At 47.7% G+C, this 26,958-nt stretch overlaps 1 protein-coding gene across 2 annotated transcripts; it reads right to left on the minus strand.

Annotated features, from left to right (window-relative positions):
- Positions 1–358: 358 nt before the first annotated feature.
- On the minus strand, positions 359–26,958 carry LOC134909582 (uncharacterized). 2 transcript variants are annotated; one of them, XM_063916592.1, is made up of 3 exons: positions 17,998–18,126; positions 17,741–17,901; positions 359–3,512 (listed from the first exon to the last, which is right to left on the minus strand). In XM_063916592.1, the coding sequence occupies exon 3, from the start codon at positions 3,486–3,488 to the stop codon at positions 2,379–2,381; it is 1,110 nt and encodes a 369-aa protein (XP_063772662.1). In that variant the 5' UTR covers positions 3,489–3,512; positions 17,741–17,901; positions 17,998–18,126; the 3' UTR covers positions 359–2,378. The 2 variants fall into 2 exon arrangements, with proteins under 2 accessions (XP_063772662.1, XP_063772661.1); XM_063916591.1 differs by lacking the exons at positions 17,741–17,901; positions 17,998–18,126 and adding an exon at positions 26,875–26,958.

Genomic DNA, 26,958 nt, shown 5'->3' on the forward strand with positions numbered 1-26,958 from the left:
CAATAGAGATGAAAGCTTTCAACTACACATCCGATGCAGTGACATGGAACAAGAATCGCTTAAAAACTTAAATACAAAAACTCTATCAGAAACATCCGTAAATGCTGATCATTTTTTTAATTGAAGAGTTTATTGAAGGCATTAAGTAAATACAGTAAACAGATGGGGAAAAAAGCCATTACTGCTCAGGGGATGAAATAAACCAAAGTGTGAGAGAAAATCGGGTACTAAGCAAATCTCTGATGCCAGGTTTTAATAAGGGGAGAGTTAATACAGAAAAGAAAGGGGGGGGGGGGGAATTAAGGGAGTGAAGAGAGGGAATCATCTTGGTCAGTACGAAGTGATTATAGTGGGTTTGGAAGGGTAGGGACACTGCTGAATTCAGACCAGATCCCACACCTTTGTGAAATGCTGAATATTAACGCCACTGTGTATGTCATTTTGAAAATCTGTTTCTAAAGTAAGCATTGATTTACAGTCCCCTCTGTAAACAGCTCGAAAGTCCTTGAAGTTAGAGGCCTGATTCAGAGTTTAGAACAAATGGGGGGGGAAAATTAGCAGTTTATTTCTGGTTCGATCCAGTTTGCAATGAAAAGGGAGGAAATGCATTTACTTTCTGCATGCAGGGAAGGCTAGTTTTGCATGTAATTAAATAGTGGCCAGCTTTGTTTTTGCGCTACAATGTAGAGTTAAGCTAGGACACGCCATTCCCAACTCTAAAGCTGGCCATACACTAATGCGACTTCTCGGAGGGGAGAAGTCGCATACGATCACTGTTACATATGCAGTACTTTTGCATACAATGTATCGTATGCGACCCCAACCAAGGCTGCCGGTACGATATATCTATAGTGCAGTACTTTCAATCTAGGGGCTCCAATCTGATGCTCACGGGACCATGCATCGGATCAGAGGTAAAACACATGCAATTTGCCAGTTTGCATCTGATTTATCAGCCTGAAACATCAAAATCTGATGAAATCGGGCGAAATCGCACTAGTGTATGGGCACCTTAAATCTGCACATTCTAATTCCTCCCCACCTGTAGAGCAGCATGGTTTTGTTTTATTTGCTCTTAACTCTGAAGCAGGCCCTGTGTCTCTCATAGGAGTGTTGTCGTTCCCTACTGAAACATTTTACACATATCTGTGTACCATAAATGCTCCTCTCGATCGATCCTTTGGAAATCTTGGCTAACATACTTACTATTTTCACAGGTGTCCCTAAGTGCACTGATCAAGCTTTAATACTGCTGAAAGCAATGCATGCACTAATAGATGTAAAAACATTGCATTCATGTTCTTGGTACACATTTCTTTTTCTTCGATTAATGATACTGTGACTACCTTTATACAACTGTGTCATCCAAAATTGAAAGAGTAAATGTAAGCGAAAACAATGATGAACATGTGGTCAGTTACCAAGCAGAAAACAGTAATCCAATTAGCTGCAGTGATTTACCCCAATTAGCCCCAATAACCGGCATTTATCAGGGATTATGCTTCACGTGCCTCAAGCACACAAGCATAATCCCTGATAACAGGCCATCACAGCCGCAATAATACATGGGATCGGGAATTTATCCCAGATCCCATGTGTGATCACCTGGAAATAAAAAGGGCTATAATTGGATGCCTGATAATGACCATCAGGCTAAAATCATGATACAGGTTGAGTATCCCTTATCCAAAATGCTTGGGACCAGAGGTATTTTGGATATCGGATTATTCCGTATTTTGGAATAATTGCATACCATAATGAGATATCATGGCGATGGGACCTAAATCTAAGCACAGAATGCATTTATGTTTCATATACTCTGTATTAAACAGTGTGTGTACATTCACACAAATCATATATGTTTCATATACACCTTATATACACAGCCTAAAGGTCATTTAATACAATATTTTTAATATCTTTGTATTAAACAAAGTTTGTGTACATTGAGCCATCGGAAAACAAAGGTTTCACTATCTAACTCAAATTCCGTATTTCTGAATATTCCGTATTTCGGAATATTTGGATATGGGATACTCAACCTGTAATAACCTTTTTTTTTTGTTTTATTGGATACCCATATACTGTATGTGTTGTGTCTCAATACCACAAGATTTGTATACTTCTGTCACACTATTATGCAGATACAGTATAAGATATCACTCTGTCCAACCCATTACCTGGATCAATCTGTGTATTTACAAATTTAGATCAATTGGAATTGAGTAGAGAACGCTGTTCTTCTGGTGGCTTCTACATTATTTCCAATACATAATTAGCAGTTTATGAATCCAGAACCCAGGTCTATATTGCAGATCTCTGGCTCTCAAACAGTAATTGTACTTCATACTTCTCCACTCCCTGCTCTCTTCCCTCCTTCACTCCTCTGGTACATACACATCAGTGTTTTGTGGTTCTTTTCCATGTGCGTCCATCTTCTTTGCATGAGGCAGTACAGCTTCTACATAGAATTTCTCCAGCTTTGGTTCTGTCATTTCCCAAAATTCTGGGTCAAATTTCACAGGGATGATTGCAGTCTCTTTGTTTGTGTACACAACAAAGTCTGCACTGCTCATCCCTGTGGCTGCCAGCTGACATTGTACTTGCGTATAATAGGCATGATTTAGCTTCAGGATATAGGAATCTCCATTAAGTGCTAAGCAAAAATTGCGGTCCTTGCAAGCCTCTTCAATTGTGTGTTCTTTGTGTTTATATGGACACTTCACCTCTAAGAGGCAAAGCTTCTCTCCTGTGTGTTTATCTTTCACTATCCCATCGGGGCTTGCTGCCAGCCAGGTCTTGGTTGGATGTATGAATAAACCACACTCTTCTACCTGCACTTCACAGCCTTTATCCTTTGCAGCCATTCTTTCATAGGTTTGCACAGCTTTTTTCTCATTTCTGATGCCCCAACTCATGGCAGTTGTTTGAACTGTGGATCCTGAGCCCAGAACAGCCTTCAGATAGGATTGTGGAATATCTTCAGTTTTTTTATTTGCAAATCTACTGTGCGATATCTGATGTGCCAATGAAGCCGTTATGCGATTTTGGCGCCAGTAGTGCCAGTCTTGATTCTCTCTCTGGCCACGGGTCTGTCTTTCTATTTTCTCTATATCTCTTTTAGACAGCTCACTTTGAGTTTCAGGTGCAGAGAGTTTTTTCCCTTGGGTAGTGACGAAAGGAGCTGTATGTATTTGCTGGGAATCTCCAGCTGCATTTGAGGCTGTTGTGTGCTGATTACCGCCGGCTGCTCTTCTGGCACTACTTGAGGAGGCTTCATGATTCTTGGTGCTTCGTGTTGTTGGATAGATGCCTTGTTTATCATGTAATTTCAACGGTTCACTGGTACTTGGTGGCTTTTGAACTTTCCTTGATTGAGCAGATTTCTCCAGTACTTTGTGTTGATGTGGTCTCCTACTAGTGGTGTGGTTGGTAGATTGGCTGTGTGTTGCAGGCGTAACCTTACCAGCTGTTTCTGGCAGTCCCATTTTGACCTTTTAATTTTGTGTAAACTGCAAAGAAACAAAAAAAAAAGTACTCTATCAGCCTCCAGACATTGCAATAGTCTTAATAGTATATTGCCTGACTGCTACAGAATAAAATGCACACACTTTTTAAATTGTTGGTTCATATTGGGACTGACTAGACCTACCATTGCATGCAGTGCTGCCAACATGTAGAACCTGTAAGCAAGTCTTACACAGAGCTTGGTGTCCACTGTATATCTACTTCATGTAGGTTCCTGAATGCAGGCTTGCCCTGCACCAAAGTCTGCTTTTCAACCACTATGCATGTGTAGGAGACAGGTAGGGTTTTTATATACCACCTGCCATCAAAGGTCTTGCCAAGGGGAGTGGCTTTGCCTCAGGTTTTTTTGTTTGTTTGTTTCTCGTGCGTCCTAGAGGATACTGGGGTCCATTTAGTACCACGGGGGATAGACGGGTACACTAAGCGCCATGGGCACTTTAAGAATTTGATAGTGTGGGCTGGCTCCTCCCTCTATGCCCCTCCTACCAGACTCAGTTTAGAAAATGTGCCCTGAGGAGCCAGTCATGCTGAAGGAAGCTCCTGAAGAGTTTTCTGCATTTATTTTTATATGTTTTCTCCGGCTGGATCCACAGGTTATCCACAAGATGATAATGGAATATGATGAAGCGACAGCGGATTTGCACCAATTGGTCAAAGCTTTTCCGGCCTCCCAGCATGCAACGGGCCCGTCCATATATCCCCGCCTCCTTGCTCAGGCAAATCAGTTTTTTGTTTGGTGCGGCAGTCTTACTATTTTTCTGAGTGATCTTTCTAAACAGCGTCTTATACGTACCTTAGAAAGAGTCGCTCCAACAATTCTCTGCCGGGTCGCGACAACACTTACCCACGAGTACAGTGCTGTTTCAGCGGGCGTCTGTGTCAGATATACTAGCAGGTCCAGCAGACGTTACCAGGCTGTGGCCGGAGCACAGAGAGAAGGTAAGGCATCAGTTCCGCTTAGAAGGCGAATACAGACACAGCCGCGCTGTTTTGGGAGGAGACCACCAAACAGTCACTGACGCGGCTGATACCTTGGATGCACCAGCGCTAGGCCTTAGGGATGAGAGGCTCCAGGAATAGTAGGAGGCTGCGATCCCTAGGGTTGATGCCCGATGCTCTCCTGGTCGCCCCTCCCCCCTGTTCATGACCAGTTTCCTCCGAGTCTCCCACCATGAACTGTTTCCCGCTTCCGCCTCAGACGCTGTACACGAGGGGGACCCAGTCGCAGCATAGGCGGCTGTGTGACTGGTGCGTCCGTGTTCACTATAGGTTCATGGAGCGGTAGTGTACACTAGTAGCGTCTGGATCCAATCAGCGTTCGCTAACGTATTGATCGGTCCTGGAAGCGAGGGGAGTCTCCCTGTATCCCACTCTTCTGAGTGCGGGTTATACAGCACTAAGTCTCTATCTACCCTTTGAGTACGAATAGTTAGATAAGTGCCTAGTGCATATGAGTCTGTATACATTTACTGTTTCTTTCGCATAGCGTCTGAATATGTTAGATCTGTTTAAACATGATGCAGTAATATGTTCTACATACTTAAAATGTAGTTGTAGTTGATGTGCTCATATTGCTTATACTAATGTTTAACATGTGACTGAGATTGCTGACTTTACTATATTTCTGTCAGTTTGTTTATTCCGATCCTCAATTCTGGTGCATGTGTAGGGTTAGGTTGTATATCACTTTAAGAAATTTAAAGTGATTACAGTTACAAATTGTGTAGTACACTGGGGAAGTGTTGATTATTTATCTCTTATTTCTCTGACGTCCTAGTGGATGCTGGGAACTCCGTAAGGACCATGGGGAATAGACGGGCTCCGCAGGAGACTGGGCACTCTAAAAGAAAGATTAGGTACTATCTGGTGTGCACTGGCTCCTCCCTCTATGCCCCTCCTCCAGACCTCAGTTAGATTTCTGTGCCCGGCTGAGCTGGATGCACACTAGGGGCTCTCCTGAGCTCCTAGAAAGAAAGTATATGTTAGGTTTTTTATTTTACAGTGAGACCTGCTGGCAACAGGCTCACTGCAACAAGGGACTAAGGGGAGAAGAAGCGAACCTACCTGCTTGCAGCTAGCTTGGGCTTCTTAGGCTACTGGACACCATTAGCTCCAGAGGGATCGACCGCAGGACCCGTCCTTGGTGTTCGTTCCCGGAGCCGCGCCGCCGTCCCCCTTACAGAGCCAGAAGCATGAAGATGGTCCGGAAAATCGGCGGCAGAAGACTTCAGTCTTCACCAAGGTAGCGCACAGCACTGCAGCTGTGCGCCACTGCTCCTCATACACACTTCACACTCCGGTCACTGAGGGTGCAGGGCGCTGGGGGGGGGCGCCCTGAGCAGCAATAAAAACACCTTGGCTGGCAAAATAATCACAATATATAGCCCCAGAGGCTATATATGTGATAATTACCCCTGCCAGAATCCATAAAAAAGCGGGAGAAAAGTATGCGAAAAAGGGGCGGAGCTATCTCCCTCGGCACACTGGCGCCATTTTCTCTTCACAGTGTAGCTGGAAGACAGCTCTCCAGGCTCTCCCCTGTAGTTTTCAGGCTCAAAGGGTTAAAAAGAGAGGGGGGGCACTAAATTTAGGCGCAATATTGTTTATACAAGCAGCTATTTGGGAAAATTCACTCAGTGACAGTGTTTATCCCTACATTATATAGCGCTCTGGTGTGTGCTGGCATACTCTCTCTCTGTCTCCCCAAAGGGCTGTGTGGGGTCCTGTCCTCAGTCAGAGCATTCCCTGTGTCGGTACGGCTGTGTCGACATGTTGGATGAGGAGGCTTATGTGGAGGTGGAGCAGATGCCGATAAATGGGATGTCGCCCCCTGTGGGGCCGACACCAGAGTGGGTGGATAGGTGGAAGGTATTAACCGACAGTGTCAACTCCTTACATAAAAGGCTGGATGACGTAACAGCTGTGGGACAGCCGGCTTCTCAGCCCGCGCCTGCCCAGGCGTCTCAAAGGCCATCAGGGGCTCAAAAAACGCCCGTTACCTCAGATGGCAGACACAGATGTCGACACGGAGTCTGACTCCAGTGTCGACGAGGTTGAGACATATACACAATCCACTAGGAACATCCGTTGCATGATCTCGGCAATAAAAATTGTGTTACACATTTCTGACATTAACCCAAGTACCACATAAAGGGGTTTTATGTTTGGGGAGAAAAAGCAGCCGGTGTTTTGTTCCCCCATCAGATGAGTGAATGAAGTGTGTGAAGAAGCGTGGGTTCCCCCGATAAGAAACTGGTAATTTCAAAAAAATTACTGCTGGCGTACCCTTTCCTGCCAGAGGATAGGTCTCGTTGGGAGATATGCCCTAGGGTGGATAAGGCGCTCACACGTTTGTCATAAAAGGTGGCACTGCCGTCTTAGGATACGGCCACTTTGAAGGAGCCTGCTGATAAAAAGCAGGAGGCTATCCTGAAGTCTGTATATACACACTCAGGTATTATACTGAGACCTGCAATTGCCTCAGCATGAATAGTGCTGCTGCAGCAGGGTCTGATACCCTGTCAGATAATATTAATACCCTAGACAGGGAGAATATGGTGCTAACATAGAGCATATTAAAGACGTAGTCTTATATATGAGGGATGCACAGAGGGATATTTGCCGGCTGGCGTCCAGAATTAATGCAAGGTCCATTCTGCCAGGAGGGTATTAGAGACCCGGCAGTGGACAGGTGATGTTGACTTTAAAAGGCACATGGAGATTATGCCTTATAAGGGTGAGGAATTGTTTGGGGATGGTCTCTGGGACCTTGTATCCACAGCAACAGCTGGGAAGAAAAATTTATACCTCAGGTTTCCTCACACCCTAAGAAAGCACTGTATTATCGGGTACAGTCCTTTCGGCTTCAGAAAAGCAAGGGGGCCAAAGGCGCTTCCTTTCTGCACAAGGGAAGAAGGAAAAAGCTGCACAGACAGCCAGTTCCCAGGATCAAAAATCCTCCCCCGCTTCCTCTGAGTCCACAGCATGACGCTGGGGCTCCACAGACAGGTGCGGTGGGGGCGCGTGTTGGGAACTTCAGGGACCAGTGGGCTTGCCCACAGGTGAATCACTGGGTTCTGCAAGTAGTATCACAGGGATACAAGCTGGAGTTCGAGGCGACTCCCCCTCGCCGTTACCTCACATCAGCCTTGCCTGCTGCCCTTGGATATAGGGAGTTAGTACTGGCGGCAATTCACAAGCTGTACTTCCAGCAGGTGAAATCAAGGTACCCCTCCTTCAACAAGGCCGGGGTTACTATTCCAAAAATGTTGTGGTACCGAAACCAGACGGTTCGGTGAGACCCATTCTAAAATGTAAATCCTTGAACACTTATATACGAAGGTTCAAGTTCAAAATGGAATCGCTCAGGGCGATTATTGCAAGCCTGGAGAATTTCAGGGTATCACTGGACATCAAGGATGCTTACCTGCATGTCCCTATTTACCCTCCTCACCAGGAGTACCTCAAAATTGTGGTACAGAATTGTCATTACCAATTCCAGACGTTGCCGTTGGTCTGTCCCCGGCACCGAGGGTATTTACCAAGGTAATGGCCGAAAGAATTATCCAGTACTTGGACAATCTCCTTATAAAGGCGAGGTCCAGGGAGCAGTTGGTTGTCAGAGTAGCACTATCTCGGGAAGTGCTACAACAGCACGGCTGGATTCTGAATATTCCAAAGTCGCAGCTGGTTCCTACGACGCATCTACTGCTCCTGGGGATGGTTCTGGACACAGAACAGAAAAAAGTGTTTCTCCCGCAGGAGAAAGCCAAGGAGCTGTCATCTCTAGTCAGAGGCCTCCTGAAACCAAAACAGGTGTCGGTGCATCACTGCACGCGAGTCCTGGAAAAAATGGTAGCTTCCTACGAAGCAGTTCCATTCGGCAGGTTCCATGCAAGAACTTTTCAGTGGGACCTCTTGGACGGGATCGCATCTTCAGATGCATCGGCTGATAACCTGTCTCCAAGGACCAGGGTGTCTCTGCTGTGGTGGCTGCAGAGTGCTCATCTTCTAGAAGGCCGCAGATTCGGCATACAGGACTGGGTCCTGGTGATCACGGATGCCAGCCTTCGAGGCTGGGGGGCAGTCACACAGGGAAAAAATTTCCAAGGACTTTGGTCAAGTCAGGAGTTGTCCCTACACATAAATATTCTGGAACTGAGGGCCATTTACAATGCCCTAAGTCAGGCAAGACCTCTGCTTCAAAACCAGCCGGTACTGATCCAATCAGACAACATCACGGCAGTCGCCCATGTAAACCGACAGGGCGGCACAAGAAGCAGGATGGCGTGGCAGAAGCCACAAGGATTCTCCGATGGGCGGAAAATCACGTCTTAGCACTGTCAGCAGTGTTCATTCCGGGAGTGGACAACTGGGAAGCAGACTTCCTCAGCAGACACGACCTACACCCGGGAGAGTGGGGACTTCATCCAGAAGTCTTCAAACTGTTGGTAAACCGTTGGGAAAGGCCACAGGTGGACATGATGGCGTCCCATCTCAACAAAAAGCTAAAGAGATATTGCGCGAGGTCAAGGGACCCTCAGGCGATAGCTGTGGACGCTCTAGTGACACCGTGGGTGTACCAGTCGGTTTATGTGTTCCCTCCTCTGCCTCTCATACCAAAGGTACTGAGAATAATAAGAAGGCGAGGAGTAAGAACGATACTCGTGGTTCCGGATTGGCCAAGAAGAGCTTGGTACCCAGAACTTCAAGAAATGATATCAGAGGACCCATGGCCTCTACCGCTCAGACAGGATCTGTTACAGCAGGGGCCCTGTCTGTTCCAAGACTTCCCGCGGCTGCGTTTGACGGCATGGCGGTTGAATTCCAGATCCTAAAGGAAAAGGGCATTCCGGAGGAAGTCATTCCTACGCTGATAAAAGCCAGGAAAGAAGTAACCGCAAACCATTATCACCGTATTTGGCGAAAATATGTTGCGTGGTGTGAGGCCAGGAAGGCCCCTACAGAGGAATTTCAGCTGGGTCGTTTTCTGCACTTCCTACAGTCGGGAGTGACTATGGGCCTAAAAATTGGGTTCCATTAAGGTCCAGATTTCGGCTCTGTCGATTTTCTTCCAGAAAGAACTGGCTTCACTGCCTGAAGTTCAGACATTTGTAAAGGGAGTGCTACATATTCAGCCCCTTTTGGGCCTCCTTTGGCACCTTGGGATCTCAACGTGGTGTTGAGTTTCCTGAAATCACATTGGTTTGAGCCACTTAAAACTGTGGATCTGAAATATCTCACGTGGAAAAAAGTGGTCATGTTATTGGCCTTGGCTTCGGCCAGGCGTTTGTCAGAATTGGCGGCTTTGTCATGTAAAAGCCCTTATCTGATTTTCCATATGGATAGGGCAGAATTGAGGACTCGTCCCCAGTTTCTCCCTAAGGTGGTATCAGCTTTTCACTTGAACCAACCTATTGTAGTGCCTGCGGCTACTAGGGGCTTGGAAGATTCCAAGTTACTGGACGTAGTCAGGGCCTTGAAAATTTATGTTTCCAGGACGGCTGGAGTCAGGAAAACTGACTCTCTTTTTATCCTGTAGGCACCCAACAAACTAGGTGCTCCTGCTTCTGAGCAGACTATTGCTCGCTGGATTTGTAGCACAATTCAGCTGGCGCATTCTGCGGCTGGATTGCCGCAACCTAAATCAGTAAAAGCCCATTCCACAAGGAAAGTGGGCTCATCTTGGGCGGCTGCCCGAGGGGTCTCGGCTTTACAACTTTGCCGAGCTACAACTTGGTCAGGGGCAAACACGTTTGCTAAATTCTACAAATTTGATACCCTGGCTGAGGAGGACCTTGAGTTCTCTCATTCGGTGCTGCAGAGTCATCCGCACTCTCCCGCCCGTTTGGGAGCTTTGGTATAATCCCCATGGTCCTTACGGAGTTCCCAGCATCCACTAGGACGTCAGAGAAAATAAGATTTTACTCACCGGTAAATCTATTTCTCGTAGTCCGTAGTGGATGCTGGGCGCCCATCCCAAGTGCGGATTGTCTGCAATACTTGTATATAGTTATTGCTTAACTAAAGGGTTATTGTTGAGCCATCTGTTGAGAGGCTCAGTTATATTTCATACTGTTAACTGGGTATAGTATCACGAGTTATACGGCGTGATTGGTGTGGCTGGTATGAGTCTTACCCGGGATTCAAAATCCTTCCTTATTGTGTCAGCTCTTCCGGGCACAGTATCCTAACTGAGGTCTGGAGGAGGGGCATAGAGGGAGGAGCCAGTGCACACCAGATAGTACCTAATCTTTCTTTTAGAGTGCCCAGTCTCCTGCGGAGCCCGTCTATTCCCCATGGTCCTTACGGAGTTCCCAGCATCCACTACGGACTACGAGAAATAGATTTACCGGTGAGTAAAATCTTATTTTATGTCTAAGAGCGGCAAAGGTGAGGAAGCTACACTGACAGCAACACCAACACTCATAACATGTTTGTCTTGCAAAGCTGGTTATCCTCTCAGGATCTGGTTCAGGATGGTTTGTGTGCAAACTGTTTTAGCTTTCACCAGGGGTTAATGAAAAATACAAGGCAGATTCAAGTGCAGATGGATCCACATTGGGCTATGTTTGCAGAGACTTTATCCAGTATAGCTGAACGGATAATTCCTCCAACTCCTGTACCAGGGATAGGTTACACTATTAACCCTTACTTGCAGCTCCCCAGCTATGGTGTATCACTTCCAGCAGCAGCTTCTCAAAAGAAACAAGCTGATAAGCCGGTGGTAAGTAAATCTTCACCCTCACAGGCTACACATGATTCAGATGAGTATTCAGCGGAAGATGAAAGCTCAATTAATTCTACTTCGGCATACGAAGAGGCGGAAGGTCTCAGCTCAGTGGATACAGCTGTGTTAATTAAAGCAATGAAAGCTATTCTATCCTTAAAGTATTCAGCAGAGCCTGTGTTAAAAACCAAGTCACCTGTGTTTAAACGTCCCAAAACAGTTAAAACTGAGTTTCCAGGGTCAGATCAGGTGACGGAAATTATGGAAGAGACTTGGGCTACGCCCAATAAGAAGTTTAGAATTCCTAAGAAATGGAATTCCAATTATATTCTTCCAGCTGGGGATTGTTTAAAAAGGGAGGTGGCTCCTAAAGTAGATATGCATGTAATCCGATTAGTGCAAAATCTACATTACCTTTGCCTTCAACATCATTAAATGATGTCACGGATAGGAGAGCGGATGGTTTTCTAAAAACCATTTTTTTCCCTGTTTGGGGCAGTCATAAGGCCAGCCATGGATTCAGCTTAATGGCAAAGGCAGTGGCTGCCTGGGCGGATGCATTGGAGGGAGATTTTTCTATAGCTTCTAGAGAGCAAAAATCCTATATAGCACATATAAAACAGGCTGCAATGTTCTTGGAAGAAGCAGCATTGGATATGGGTACTATTGCCTCCAGGGCACCAGCTTCCACAATAGCTGCTCACAGAGCAGTTTGGCTACGTACGTGAAAAGCTGATTCAGGCTCTAAGAAGGTTTTGGAATCTTGGCCCTTTTCTGGAGATAATCTTTTTGGTAAAGAATTGACAGATATTCTGGAGTCAGAAGCAGACTCCAAGAAGGTCAAGTTTCCTTCCACATACAATTTCAAACCTAAAGTTCCCGCTTTTCGGTCTTAAGGAAAAGCTAAAAGAAAAAATGATGGCAAGCAGCCCCAATACAAGAAGTCTGGTAATATTAAAAAACATTGGGCTACCAGTGACCGGTTGGGAAAACAGATAATAAGCCATCAGCCTGATGGTGCGGACCTCCACCTTGGGGAGTATCAGATTTAGGGGCATTATCATGTCATTCCCCATTTCTGTTATTTTTTTTTTTTATCCAGATAAAGCAGTTCTCAGAACTAGGTCTGGGTATCTTCCTAAGGTGGTGTCTAAATTCCACCTTAATGAAGAAATTGTAGTCCCGGCTTTCCAGGTACCGGGCCTTTCTGCGGGAGATGCATCGCTGGACGTGGTCCGTGCATTAAGGATCTACGTGAATGGTACCAGTGCCATCAGAAAGACAGATTCTCTCTTCGTTCTCGAACGGATTTCACAAGAGAGAATGGCATGCTGATAAGCAGACGCTGGCAAGATGGCTTCGGATGATGATTTCAGAAGCATATTCTCAGGCGGTTCTGGCTAATGTCTCTACTCATTCTACTCGTAAGGTAGCTCCATCTTGGGCAGCACAACATGGTGCTTCAGCAGAACAGTTATGTAAGGCAGCCACATGGTCTTCCATTAACACATTTATTAGACATTATGCCTTGGATACCTTTGCCTCTCATGACTCTGAATTCGGGCGAAGGATTCTCCTGTCCAATCAGGAGCGTCCCCACCATTAAATTGCTTTGGGAAATCCCATTGTTATACTGTGGACCATGCCGGAGAAATATACGTTATGGTAAGTACTTACCGTTGATAACGGTATTTCTCCTAAGTCCACAGGGATTCCACCCTGACGCACCTGATTTGAGGATCCTGTTACTCACTAACCTCTTCCTTGTACGGAAGGGTGTGCACGTGTGTTCTTATCGCCTGATTAGGGCTATCTATGATGCTCCTGCCTTGAGCTTGGGAATACAACTGATTTGCCTGAACCAGGAGGCGGGGATATATGGACGGGCCCGTTGCATGCAGGGAGGCCGGAAAGCTTTGACCGATTGGTGCAAATCCCCTGTCGCTTCATCATATCCCATTGTTATCTTGTGGATCCTGTGGACTTAGGAGAAAATAGGATTTTAATACCTACCGGTAAATCCTTTTCTCCTAGTCCGTAGAGGATGCTGGGGACTCCAAAAGGACCATGGGGTATAGACGGGATCCGCAGGAGACATGGGCACACTAAACGACTTTGACTGGGTGTGAACTGGCTCCTCCCACTATGCCCCTCCTCCAGACCTCAGTTATAGGAACTGTGCCCAGGGGAGACAGACATTTCGTGGAAAGGATTTTTGTTAAACTAAGGGCGAGAGACATACCAGCTCACACCACCAACACACCGTACAACTGGATTAGCAGGAATACCAGATAACAGTATGAACAACAGCAACAAGCTGAATATAACTGATACACAACCTTCGTGTAACCGAAAACAACAAGTATCAATACAACTGCAAGGAACAGTCCGCACTGGGATGGGCGCCCAGCATCCTCTACGGCAGGGGTGGGGAACCGTATAAGGCCTGCAAAGCCGTTTGCTCCGGCCCACCCGCTTGTGTCAGTGAGACACGCCACCGCTCAGTCCGGTGGCAGAGTGTCTCAGCTGTCTGGACAGGGAGGAGAGCGCGGCTATGTCGGGCGGCGGCGTGTAGGACTTCAAACCGTGAGCCAATCAGAGCTCGCGGACTGGCAGGCAAATCAGGAGCCGCCGCTGCGGGTCCGCAAGCTCTGATTGGCTCACGAACCGGCAGTCGGTTTGAAGTCCTACACACCGCCGCCCGACATAGCCGCGTTCTCCTCCCTGTCCTGACCCCCTGACATGCCGCCAGATGGAGCAGCGGTAAGCAGCACAGTGGGGTGGGGGGGCACTGTGGGGGCATTTGTATACCTGGCACTGTGGGGGGCATTTGTATACCGGACACTGTGGGGGGCACTTGTATACCTGACACTGTGGGGGGTATTTGTATACCTGACACTGTGGGGGGCATTTGTATACCTGGCACTGTGGGGGCATTTGTGTACCTGGCACTGTGGGGGCATTTGTATACCTGGCACTCTGGGGGCAATTGTGGATCTGGCACTGCACTATTGTGGGCATACGTGTATCATGTCCCATTTTAATTGGCAACACCCATTTTTTTGGCGCGTGCGCCGCACAGTGTCTCTAAGGGGCAGACCTACAGGGGGCAGGGTAATTTTTTAAGTTGAGAATTTTTGTATGGCCCCCCCGAAGGATTTTATAAATATCCAAATGGCCCTTGCTAGAAAAAAGGTTCCCCACCCCTGCTCTACGGACTAGGAGAAAAGGATTTACCGGTAGCTATTAAAATCCTATTTTCTCTTACGTCCTAGAGGATGCTGGGGACTCCAAAAGGACCATGGGGTCTATACCAAAGCTCCAGACCGGGCGGGAGTGTGCGGACAACTCTGCAGCACCGACTGAGCAAACAGGAGGTCCTCCTCAGCCAGGGTATCAAACTTACAGAACTTAGCAAAAGTGTTTGAACCCGACCACGTAGCTGCTCGGCAAAGTTGAAGTGTCGAGACCCCTCGGACAGCCGCCCAAGAAGAGCCCACCTTCCTGCTAGAATGGGCCTTTACTGACTTCGGCAACGGCAACCCAGCTGAAGAATGAGCGCGCTGAATCGTATTACAAATCCAGCGTGCAATAGTCTGCTTGGAAGCAGGATTTCCAATCTTGTTGGAAGCATACAGGACAAACAGAGCTTCCGTTTTCCTAACAAGAGCCGTTCTGGCAACATAAATTTGCAAAGCTCTTACGACATCAAGATATTTTGGGACTGCCACAGCATCCTTAGCCACAGGTACCACAATAGGTTGATTTATGTGAACCGAAGAAACCACCTTCGGCAGAAATTGTTGACGAGTCCTCAATTCCGCTCTATCCACATGAAAAATCAAATATGGGCTCTTGTGAGACAAAGACGCCAATTTTGACACTCGTCTGGCAGATGCCAAAGCCAAAAGCATGACCACTTTCCAAGTGAGAAACTTTAACTCAACCTTTTGCAAAGGTTCAAACCAGTGAGACATAAGAAACTGTAACACCACTTCAAGATCCCACGGTGCCATGGGTGGCACAAATGGAGGATGGATATGCAGCACTCCCTTCACGAAAGTCTGAACCTCAGGAAGGGCGGCCAATTCTTTTTGAAAGAAAATAGATAAAGCCGAAATCTGCACTTTGATGGAACCCAATTTCAGGCCTGCATCCACGCCTGCCAGCAAAAAGTGGAGGAAATAACCCAAGTGAAACTCCTCCGCAGAAGCTGCTTTGGTTTCACACCACGACACATATTTTCTTCAAATACGGTGATAATGTTTTGCCGTGACCTTCTTCCTAGCCTTAAGGAGAGTGGGGATAACCTCCCCGGGAATACCTTTCCGAGCTAGGATTTGGCGTTCAACCTCCACGCCGTCAAACGCAGCCGCGGTAAGTTCGGAAACACGCAGGGCCCCTGCAGTAACAGGTCCTCTCTTAGAGGAAGCGGCCAAGGATCTTCTACTAGTAATTCCTGAAGATCCGGATACCATGCCCTCCGTGGCCAAGCTGGAACGACGAGTATTGCCTGAACCCTTGTTCGTCTTATAATCTTCAACACTCTTGAAATGAGAGGAAGAGGAGGGAACACATACACCGACTGAAACACCCACGGAGTTACCAGGGCGTCCACTGCACTGGCTTGGGGGTCCCTCGACCTGGAACAATACTTCGGAAGCTTCTTGTTGAGGCGAGACGCCATCATGTCTATTTGAGGAATTCCCCAACTCCTTGTCACTTCTGCAAATACCTCTTGATGAAGAGCCCACTCTCCTGGATGGAGATCGTGTCTGCTGAGGTAGTCTGCTTTCCAGTTGTCCACGCCCGGAAGGAAGACTGCTGACAGAGCGCTCACGTGCTGTTCCGCCCAGCGGAGAACTCTTGTGGCCTCCACCATTGCCGTCCTGCTCTTTGTTCCGCCTTGGCGGTTTACGTATGCCACCGCTGTTATGTTGTCCGACTGGATCAGGACAGGGAGACCCTGAAGAAGGTTCTTCGCTTGCAGGAGGCCGTTGTAAATGGCTCTTAACTCGAGAACATTTATGTGGAGACAAGATTCCTGGCTTGACCATTTTCCCTGGAAACTTCTTCCTTGTGTGACTGCACCCCAGCCTCGGAGACTTGCATCTGTGGTCAGCAGGACCCAGTCCTGGATTCCGAATCGGCGTCCCTCTAGAAGGTGAGAACTTTGCAGCCACCACAGGAGAGAAATCCTGGTCCTGGAAGATAGACTTATTTTCCGGTGCATGTGCAGGTGAAACCCGGACCATTTGTTCAGCAGATCCCACTGAAACACCCGGGCATGAAACCTGCCAAACTGAATGGCTTCGTAAGCCGCAACCATCTTCCCTAGCACTCGAGTGCATTGATGAATCGTCACTCTTGCCGGACTCAGAAGCTCCTTGACCATGGTCTGTATTTCCAGAGCTTTGTCCGCCGGAAGAAACACTCTCTGTAGTTCCGTGTCTAGGATCATGCCCAAGAAGGGCAGCCGAGTTGTCGGGATCAACTGAGACTTTGGCAAATTTAGAATCCAACCGTGATGTCGCAGAACCGACAGGGAGCGTTCCTTTGATCTCGCCTTTATCAGGAGATCATCCAAGTACGGGATAATTGTGACCACCTGCTTGCAAAGGAGTACCATCATTTCCGCCATTACCTTGGTGAAAACCCTTGGGACCGTGGAAAGCCCAAACGGCAACGTCTGAAATTGGTAATGACAATATGACAATCCTGCACCGCAAATCTTAGGAAGGCCTGATGAGGAGGATATATCGGGACGTGTAAGTAGGCATCCTTTATGTCGACTGACGCCATAAAATCCCCCCCTTCTAGGCTGGAGATCACAGCTCGAAGAGATTCCATCTTGAACTTGAAAGCTTTCAAGTATGGATTGAGGGATTTTAGGTTCAGAATCGGTCTGACCGAGCCGTCCGGCTTCGGCATGACAAAGGGGCTCGAATAGAACCCTTCCCCCATTGGGACGGGGGAACCGGCACAATGACCCTCTGTTGACACAGCTTTAGTATCGCAGCATTTACTACTACCCTTTCTGGAAGAGAAACTGGCAAGGCCGACTTGAAAAAGCGGCGGGGGTATCTCCTGAAACTCCAGTCTGTACCCTTGGGACACTATGTCTAAGACCCAAGGATCCAGGGCCGATTGAAACCAGACCTGACTGAAGAATCGGAGACGGCCCCCCACCGGCACGGACTCCCGCAGGGGAGCCCCAGCGTCATGCGGTGGACTTGGTAGAGGCGGGGGAGGACTTTTGGTCCTGGGTGCCAGACACGGCAGGTGACCTCTTTCCCCTTCCTCTACCCTTTGAAGCGAGGAAGGACGAACCCTTTCCTTTTTTGTATTTATTATGCTTAAAGGACTGCATCTGATAATAAGGCGCCTTTTTCTGTTGTGTGGGAACATAAGGAAGAAAACATGACATACCCGCAGTAGTGGTAGACACCAGGTCAGCAAGGCCATCACCAAACAAGACACTACCTTTAAACGGAAGAGCTTCCATAGCTTTCTTGGAGTCTGCATCAGCATTCCATTGATGAATCCACAGCGCCCTCCTGGCTGAGACCGTCCGCCATGGCATTGGCTCTTGATCCCAAGAGGCCAATATTCCTCGCCGCATCCTTTAGGTAATCTGCAGTGTCCTTGATATAACCAAGAGTCAAAAGAATGTTATCCTTATCAAGGGTATCCATATCTGAAGATAAATTATCAGCCCACTTAGCAATAGCACTACTCACCCACGCCGACGCCACAGCAGGTCTGAGTAATGCACCAGTAGTAACGGAAATGGCCTTCAATGTCGTCTCCTGCTTGCGATCCGCCGGATCCTTGAGGGCAGCCGTGTCAGGAGACGGAAAGCGCCACCTTTTTGGACAATCGGGATAGAGCCTTGTCCACATTGGGAGACGACTCCCATTTCTCCCTGTCGTTAGAGAGGAAAAGATATGCGATAAAAATTCTCTTGGGAATCTGCCACCTTTTGTCAGGCGACTCCCAAGCCTTTTCACAAAGAGCGTTCAGTTCATGAGAGGTGGGAAACATCACCTCAGGCTTTTTTCCTTTATACAAACAAACCCTCTTATCTGGAACAGGGGGCTCTTCAGAAATATGTAAAACATCTTTAATAGCCACAATCATCTACTGAATACTCTTAACTACCTTTGGATGTAAAGTAGCCTCATTGAAATCGACACTGGAATCAGATTCTGTGTCGGTATCTGTATCTGCCATCTGGGTAAATGAACGGTTTTGTGACCCTGAGGGGTTCTGTACCTGAGACAAAGCGTCCTCCATGGATTTTCTCCATGTTTGTGTCTGAGAATCAGATTTATCTAGCCTCTTAGACAATAATGCCACATTTGCATTCAATGTACTCAACATATTCACCCAATCAGCAGTCGGCTGTGACGACAGAGTCATTCCCAAATCTTTTTCTGCGCCCCCAGTAACTACAGGAACACTCAGCCTCAGGCATGTCGACACGCAGTACCGACACATCCACACTCACACCGGCCAAAGAAAGGGGACAGACCCACAGGGAAGCCTGTAGAGAGAACATAGAGGGAGTATGCCAGCTCACACCCCAGCGCCCATATACTACAAAACAAATAATATGTTGTTTGTGCTGTAAAATATAAACATATGAAGCACCAAATTGCCTGTGCCCCCCCCCTCCCCCCGTTTTGCTCCCTTGTTACTTGTAAGGAGCTTGGAGGTCCGGGCCAGTGTCTCTGCAGTGGCTGTGGAGAGATAAAATGGCGCTGGTAAGCTGTGCGGCTAAGCCCCGCCCCTTGCCGGCGTGCTGTAGTCCCGCTCGTATTTGAAATTATTTATACTGGCGGGGGTATCGTATACGGTGCCCGGGCACCGAATATGCCTCTTGCCAGTGAAAAAGACCCTCAGTAACTGCTGGCCAGGGCGCACCCCTCAGCGCCCTGTACCCTGTGAGTTACGTTGGTGTGTGTGGGAGCATGGAGCGCAGTGTGACCGCTGCGCTGTACCTCCGTTACTGAAGTCTTCTGCCGTCACTGAAGTCTTCTGTTCTTCTAATACTCACCCGGCTTCTTTCTTCTAGCTTCTGTGAGGGGGTGACGGCGCGGCTCCGGGAACAAGCAGCTAGGCGCACCGAGTGATCGAACCCTCTGGAGCTAATGGTGTCCAGTAGCATAAGAAGCAGAGCCTTTGAACTAAGAAGAAGTAGGTCTGACTCTCCCCTCAGACCCACGATGCAGGGAGCCTGTAGCCAGCAGGTCTCCCTGAAAATAAAAAACCTAACAAAAGTCTTTCCAGAGAAACTCAGTAGAGCTCCCCTAGTGTGTGTCCAGTCACTCCTGGGCACAGATCTAACTGAGGTCTGGAGGAGGGGCATAGAGGGAGGAGCCAGTTCACACCCAGTCAAAGTCTTTTAGTGTGCCCATGTCTCCTGCGGATCCCGTCTATGCCCCATGGTCCTTTTGGAGTCCCCAGCATCCTCTAGGACGTAAGAGAAATAGCGTTATCAATGGTAAGTTCTTACCATAACGTATATTTTAGTTTTTTTAAGAATAGTCAATCATGACACTTATTAAAATACTATTTAGCCTATACAAATGTAAGGGCTAATATTCTGAAAAGAATAGGCAGCTATGTTCAGTTGCTAATATAAAATTATGATGTGCATTGGAATGGCCCTGGGTGTGCAAAGAGAAATATTTTGGAGCACACCTGCAGCATTATGCAGTAGGTATTGATTTTCATGTATCACCGGTTCCATAGGAAGCCGGTGGTTACAAATGACATGGCAGGATGCATGCAGTATTGTCCTGAGGTCAACCCTCCAGGGTCAGTGCTGACTGGGTAAGCCTAGCTATATAAAGGACAGAATGTGCACTTTTGAAGGAAGATTTCACAGCTTTTCTACAAATATGGGTGTCTCTGGGAACGTGGAGACATTAACCACTAAATGTAAACCATACAGAATGGATAGTAATGTAATGCCAACAATAGGATTGTGAAGTTGTAGTTTCAAATTATATAAAGGGTAACCAAGCAGTACAGTATTTAGTACTCGAGCAAGAGGGCGGTTATAATTGCCACTTTGCAGGTCACTGGAAAGACCTCACCTTGAGAACTATGTAAAGTTTTGGAGGCCCTCTCTCCCAAAAGACAACACACAAGATAGGAAGAAAAAATACAATAAATCAAAGTCCAGTAAAATTAATATTAATGTGAGAGCTGGACATGTACAGTTAAGTGTAGAGAAGGAGGTCATATGACCAAGGAATTATTTGAAAAAAAAATAGTGTTATAAAACATGAAGCACAGTGCTCGTAACCCACATTTAACACTTAGGGGCCTCTGTATTAATAATTGTAGCAGTGCTGCTATTATTAAGTTTATATTGTGACCAGGGGTTAAAGTGAGCCGGAACGGGGCTGAACTGCGTTCCGTCAGCTCCACTTGGCGACGGAACACAGTTCCGCCTCCTCCGGCTCACCTAACCCAATGTGTGCCCGGCGCTGCAGGGAGATGTCCGGCTCTCTCCACAGCGTCAGCCGAAGGCAGGAGCTCACAACTGATCTCCGGCTTCCGGATCTGTCAGTGCGTGCTATGGGAGAGACGTCTCTCTCTTAGTGCTGAGGAGCGGACGCCAGGAAGACTGCAACGATCGAATGCGGGAGCGGGGCTTGATGAGTATGGTCTGTGTTTTGTTTTATTTGTGTCTGCTTCTACTGGGGGCAAACTACAAGGGGGCATTACTACTGGGGGCTAAGCTACAAGGTGGGTAAACTACAGGGGGCATTACTAACGGGTCAAACTACAAGGGGGCATTACTATTGGGCTAAGCTACAAGGGGGCATTACTACTGGGGGCTAAGCTACAAGGGGGCTAAACTACTAGGGGCATAACTACAGGGGATAAACTACAGGAGGCATAACTACAGGGGCTAAACTATTAGGGGCATTACCACTGGGGGCTAAACTACAGGGGGGGGGGCTAAACTACATGGGGGCATTACCACTGGAAGGCTAAACTAAAGGGGGGGGTAAACTACTGGGGTCATAACTGAAAGGGCATTACCACTGGGGGCTAAACTACTGGGGCTAAATGACTGGGAGCATTACTACAGGCGATATCACTACTGGGGGGAATACTACACAGGAGCATTACCGTTAATGGCATTACTAATGGGGGCACTACAAATGAGGGCATTGTAAAGGGAGCACTTCATAAGGGGCATCACTCTTGGGGACATAAGGGGCACTACTACTGGGGGCATTGCGTAAGGGGCCCTACCACTGTGGGCTCTATATAAGGGGCACTACCAGCACAGTGGACATTGCATAAGAAGCACTACTACTGTGGGCATTGTATAAGGGGCGCTATTGCTGTGGGCATTATGTGTATTACGGGGTGCTACTACTGTGTGCAATATGTGTATTAGGGGTGCTACAACTGTGGGCATTATTACTATTGTGTGACCACGCCACTTTTTGAGTCCACGCCCCTTTATTACATGGGCACCAGGGGGAGTAGGGGGGGGGGTGATGAGTTCCACCACCTCTCTAGGACCACTTTAAGCACTGATTGTGACTGACTGACTTCAAGTAGCCCTGATATGGGGATACGGTGGTTAGGTCATTAGATGGACATGTACTAGGTCGACAGGTCAAAAGGTCAACATGAGTTTTTCACTTTTCTCTTACGTCCTAGAGGATGCTGGGGACTCCAAAAGGACCATGGGGTATAGACGGGATCCGCAGGAGCTAGGGCACACTGAAAAGACTTAAGACTGGGTGTGAACTGGCTCCTCCCCCTATGCCCCTCCTCCAGACCTCAGTTAGACTTTGTGCCCAGGACTGACTGGACACTCACAGGGGAGCTCTACTGAGTTTCTCTGGAAAATACTTTTTGTTAGGTTTTTTATTTTCAGGGAGACCTGCTGGCTACAGGCTCCCTGCAGCGTGGGAGTGAGGGGAGAGAAGCAGACCTACTTCTTCTTAGTTAAGGGCCCTGCTTCTCGGCTACTGGACACAATTAGCTCCAGAGGGTTCGATCACTTGGTGCGCCTAGCTGCTTGTTCCCGGAGCCACGCCGTCACCCCCTCACAGAAGCCAGAAGAAAGAAGTCGGGGGAGTATGAGAAGATCAGAAGACTTCAGGACGGCAGAAGACTTCGGTGACCAGGTACAGCGCAGTGGTGACGCTGCGCTCCATGCTCCCACACACATCACTGACGGCACTCACAGGGTGCAGGGCGCTGGGGGGGGACGCGCCCTGGGCAGCAGGTCACTGGGGTCCGGATAGCCGGCAGAAGCATTGTCGGTGCCTCGGCCCCCGCCGGCATTTTCAAAGTGGGTGCGCTGAAGCCCGCCGGGAAGGGGCGGAGCTTAGCGCGCGGCTCACGGCGCCATCTTCTCTCTCCTCCACGCGGCTGAAGGAGACGCTGGGCGGACCTCCGATCACTCCTCGCAAACAATGGGGAGATTTTTCAGGGGGGGGGCGCAGTGTGGTGCATTATTTGATTTTTTAAGCAGCGCAGGTCATATATATCCCCCATAGGGATATATAGGCGCTGGGGTGTGAGCTGGCATACCCCCTCTGTGTCTCTCTCTCTCTGGGCTTCACTGTAGTCCTTTCCCCTAGCTGAGACGTTCTGAGTGTGAGTCGCTGTCTCGATTGAACGTGTCGACATGTCTGAGGCTGAATGTGATTCACCTGAGGAGGTTGTGGGGGGTGCAGTTGTGGGTCTAGATTTGGGTCTGTCGGCGCAGCCGACACCTGATTTACTCACGTTATTAAGTACAATCAATATGAATGTAGCTTCTTTATCAAAGACGTTAGATAAGTCTGAGTCACAGACGCAGGTGTGGAAAAAGTCCATAGAGGAGGTACAGACCCCATCGGGCTCACAAAAGCGGCCGTTTACTCAAGTGGTAGATACTGATACCGACACGGACTCTGATTCTGAGGTCGATTTTTCTGAGGCAGCTTTGCATCCGCGTTTAGTGAAGAGTATTCAGTATATGATTGTGGCTATAAAGGTTGTTTTACACATTTCTGATGAACCTGCGGTGCAGGAAACAAGGATTTGTTCGTTCAAAGGGAAAAAACCTGAAGTGAAATTTCCCCCCTCTCATGAAATGAATACTCTTTGTGAAAAGGCTTGGGAGTCGCCGGATAAGAGGTGGCAGATTCCCAAGAGGATTTACATGGCGTATCCTTTCCAGTGGCGTGCGGTGAGGTCAGTGGCTGGTGAGGCACTGCAGCCATAATGTCTGCCGAATCCTGCCAATGACCCCTACCGCCGCCAAGCCTATGCCCGCTACTGCCCCTGAGACGATGCCCGCTGCCACCGCCAGTGGCTTACAAACTCACCCACCATCAACTGACCCAGCCCTCCGCCACTAATTTGCATCTCAGTCCGATGCCGCCAATTCCCGCTGCCTGCCTGCTCATCATACTTGTGATATATTGTACATTTTTATAGAAAAAATAATAATAGTTAGTGTTTGGGACTGGGGAAGGGAGTGGGAAGAGGACATGAATGCAATTTTGTTGTCCAGGGCTTCCATTAACTTAATAGCACCGTGGATGTGGCGCTATTAAGTTAATGGATGTCCTGGACAACAAAATAGCCAGCAGAGGGTGACGCCAGAGAGAGGGTGAAAGCAGTGGGTGACAGGGAGTGGGTGACGCCAGAATGTGACAGGAAGAGCGTGACGCCAGGAAGAGCGTGACGCCAGGGAGAGGGTCACCAGGGAGAGGGTGACAGCAGTGAGTAATGCCTGGGAGAGGGTGGCGGGAAGGGTGATGCCAGGGAGAGGGTGACAGCAGTGGGTGATGCCAGGGAAAAGGTGACAGAATTCTGTCTGGTGTCTGGAAGAAGGAGCAGTAGCTCCGAAACGTTACATCAATAAACCTACCAGCATTTTTTCATATGTTCTACCCTGTGAGTGCCGTTCATGCCGCGTTTGGAGAATGATAGATAGATAGATAGATAGATAGATAGATAGATAGATAGATAGATAGATAGATAGATAGATAGATAGATAGATAGATAGAACGGAGAAACAATGGCGGCACTCTGGAGAATCGGTTAAAGATGTGTAGAAATAGTGCCGTTTATTCAACGTTTCGGGGTACAAGCCCCCGTCTTCAGGATACACAACCGTTAGTGTATCCTGAAGACGGGGGCTTGTACCCCGAAACGTTGAATAAACAGCACTATTTCTACACATCTTTAACCGAGTCGCCAGAGTGCCACCATTGTTTCTCCGTTCCATATATGCAGACCGCTGTGTTTGTTGAGGAGGGCACTGGAGCAGGAGCTTACAGTAGCTCACTTTGCCCATGGGTGAGTGCCAGACTTGTTTGCCTTCTATATATATATATATATATATATATATTACACATACAGTACATGCACATATTCATACACAAACACATACACATGAATACATACTGTACATACACAATTGCACAAACTCACAGACATACTGTACTACATGCAAACATACAAATACACACAAACATTGGCTTTAAACTTACAGAGTCCATCTCGGGCTGGGAGCAGAAAGGGTGGCAGTGGTGGAGATGCTATAAGCAGAGAGCTCCTTATCTCTCTCTTGCTGCTGCAGATCCGCGGTCGCGATCGCGATCGCGGCTTTTGCTGAGACGGAGACAAAGCTGTCTCCGTCTCTGTGTGCGCCACTGCAGAGTCGTGCAGACTATTCCTCTTTTCAGCTGCAGACCCGGGTCCCGTTCTGTCAGTCCCCGCAGACCCCACTTGATGACGCTCATGGCCGGATGCAGTAACAGTGACAGGGGCATGCTTTCAGATACGCTGAAAGCACGCCCCTGCTGTTCAGCGGCACTTGGACAGGTGCCGCTTCCATTCATTTTTTCAATGGGCTTTTACAGCCCTCTGCTTGTCCCTGCCCCCTGCCCGCCCCCTGCTTCCGGACCATCGCAATGGAGAGCAGGAGGCACCGTTCTCGGTGCCGCAAAATACATTTTAACATCAATTCAAACTGTAAAATGATTCACATAATATAAATAAAATACTTATGACACAGAATATGTGTCATAAGTATCTTCTTTGTATTATTTTAATCATGAATGACAGGGGAGGCACTGCCTCCCCTGACTGCACGTCCCTGATCCTTTCCCCTCTGATGACAGGGAAAAATGGGAGTCGTCTCCGAATGTTGACAAAGCTCTAGCTCGTTTGTCTAAGAAGGTGGCGCTTCCGTCTCCGGACACGGCAGCTCTCAAGGATCCAGCAGATCGCAAGCTGGTGACGTCCCTGAAGTCCATTTTCGCTAATACAGGCGCATTGCTCAGGCCTGCAGTGGCGTCGGTGTGGGTGAGTAGTGCTATTGCTAAATGGCCCGAGAATTTAGCTGCTGATATGGATACCCTTGATAAAGATAATGTTCTTCTGACTCTTGGTTATATCAAGGACGCTGCAGATTACCTGAAGGATGCGGCGAGGGATGTTTGTCTCTTGGGATCAAGAGCCAATGCCATGTCAATATCGGCAAGGAGGGCGTTGTGGATCCATCAATGGAATGCTGATGCCGACTCCAAGAGAGCTATGGAAGCTTTACCCTTCAAAGGTAATGTCTTGTTTGGGGACGGCTTGGCGGACCTGGTCTCCCTAGCGACGGTGCACTAATTGGGCTTCCCTTGTCACTTTACGAAGAAAACAACACCAAAACAGTCCAAAAACTCACGTCGACCTTTTGACTTGTCGACCTAGCACATGTCGACCTAATGACCATGTCGACCCATTGTCCCTGTCGACCTATAGTGGTCAACCTAATGGCTGTCGACCTAAGTTGGGTCGACCCAACGATCCATACTCCTGATATGAACTAATTGTAACTCAGAAAGACAGTAGTTTTTCACACTCCTCCTGAGAATCTGACATTGTCAGTCTCCAGAACATAGTGCATAGTGGGGGATATATACAATTATACAGAAACTGCAGTTTCTACATGATTTTATAAAAACATGTCTTGAAAAAAATGTCAACATCTTTTAAATAAAATCAAATCAGCTTCTTACAGTATCCCCGACAACTATATTTCTTCCACACCCGGGAATCTTCAGTGAGTATGTAATACAAGAATTGGGTGTGATAGCAGCACTGTCACTGACAGTAAAAATAGACTGAAGCAAAGTCTACTGACTAGCATAAGTCTGGACTTGTCTGTGAAATCCATGAGTCACACCAACCTCAAGTCAGCCTATGGCCATATTTTGTATGACAACACTTAGGTAAAGTAGGAAGTGAAACAGGATCTGCAATGTAGGTCTGTATTTAGCTTGTACTTCATTCTCACTGCTTTTAACATGGCTTGGCAATCTATGGATCTCTAACTTGTGGAACTACAAGTCCCAACACACAACTTGGGATTTGGGATTCCACAACAGATAGATAACTACACCATGTTTCTACCAACTGACTTATTTTCCATATACTCTGTAATTTCTGACACACAACACAGACCAGACCTCTGTACTGTATATTTTTTAGATTTTATGTATAATATACTGAAATCTTCACTTAGCGAGCAATCTCCAGTACATAACAGTCCTAACCCATTTCCAGGCCCTCTGTCACTGTACCTGAAATCAGTCTTTGCTGGGTCCTCTCCTGTTGCTTTCTGTTCTAGTGATCACACTGGCTGGCAGATGAGTTTCGATTCTCAT

This window comes from Pseudophryne corroboree, chromosome 4 (genome assembly GCF_028390025.1).
Source record: "Pseudophryne corroboree isolate aPseCor3 chromosome 4, aPseCor3.hap2, whole genome shotgun sequence".
NCBI lineage: Eukaryota > Metazoa > Chordata > Amphibia > Anura > Myobatrachidae > Pseudophryne > Pseudophryne corroboree.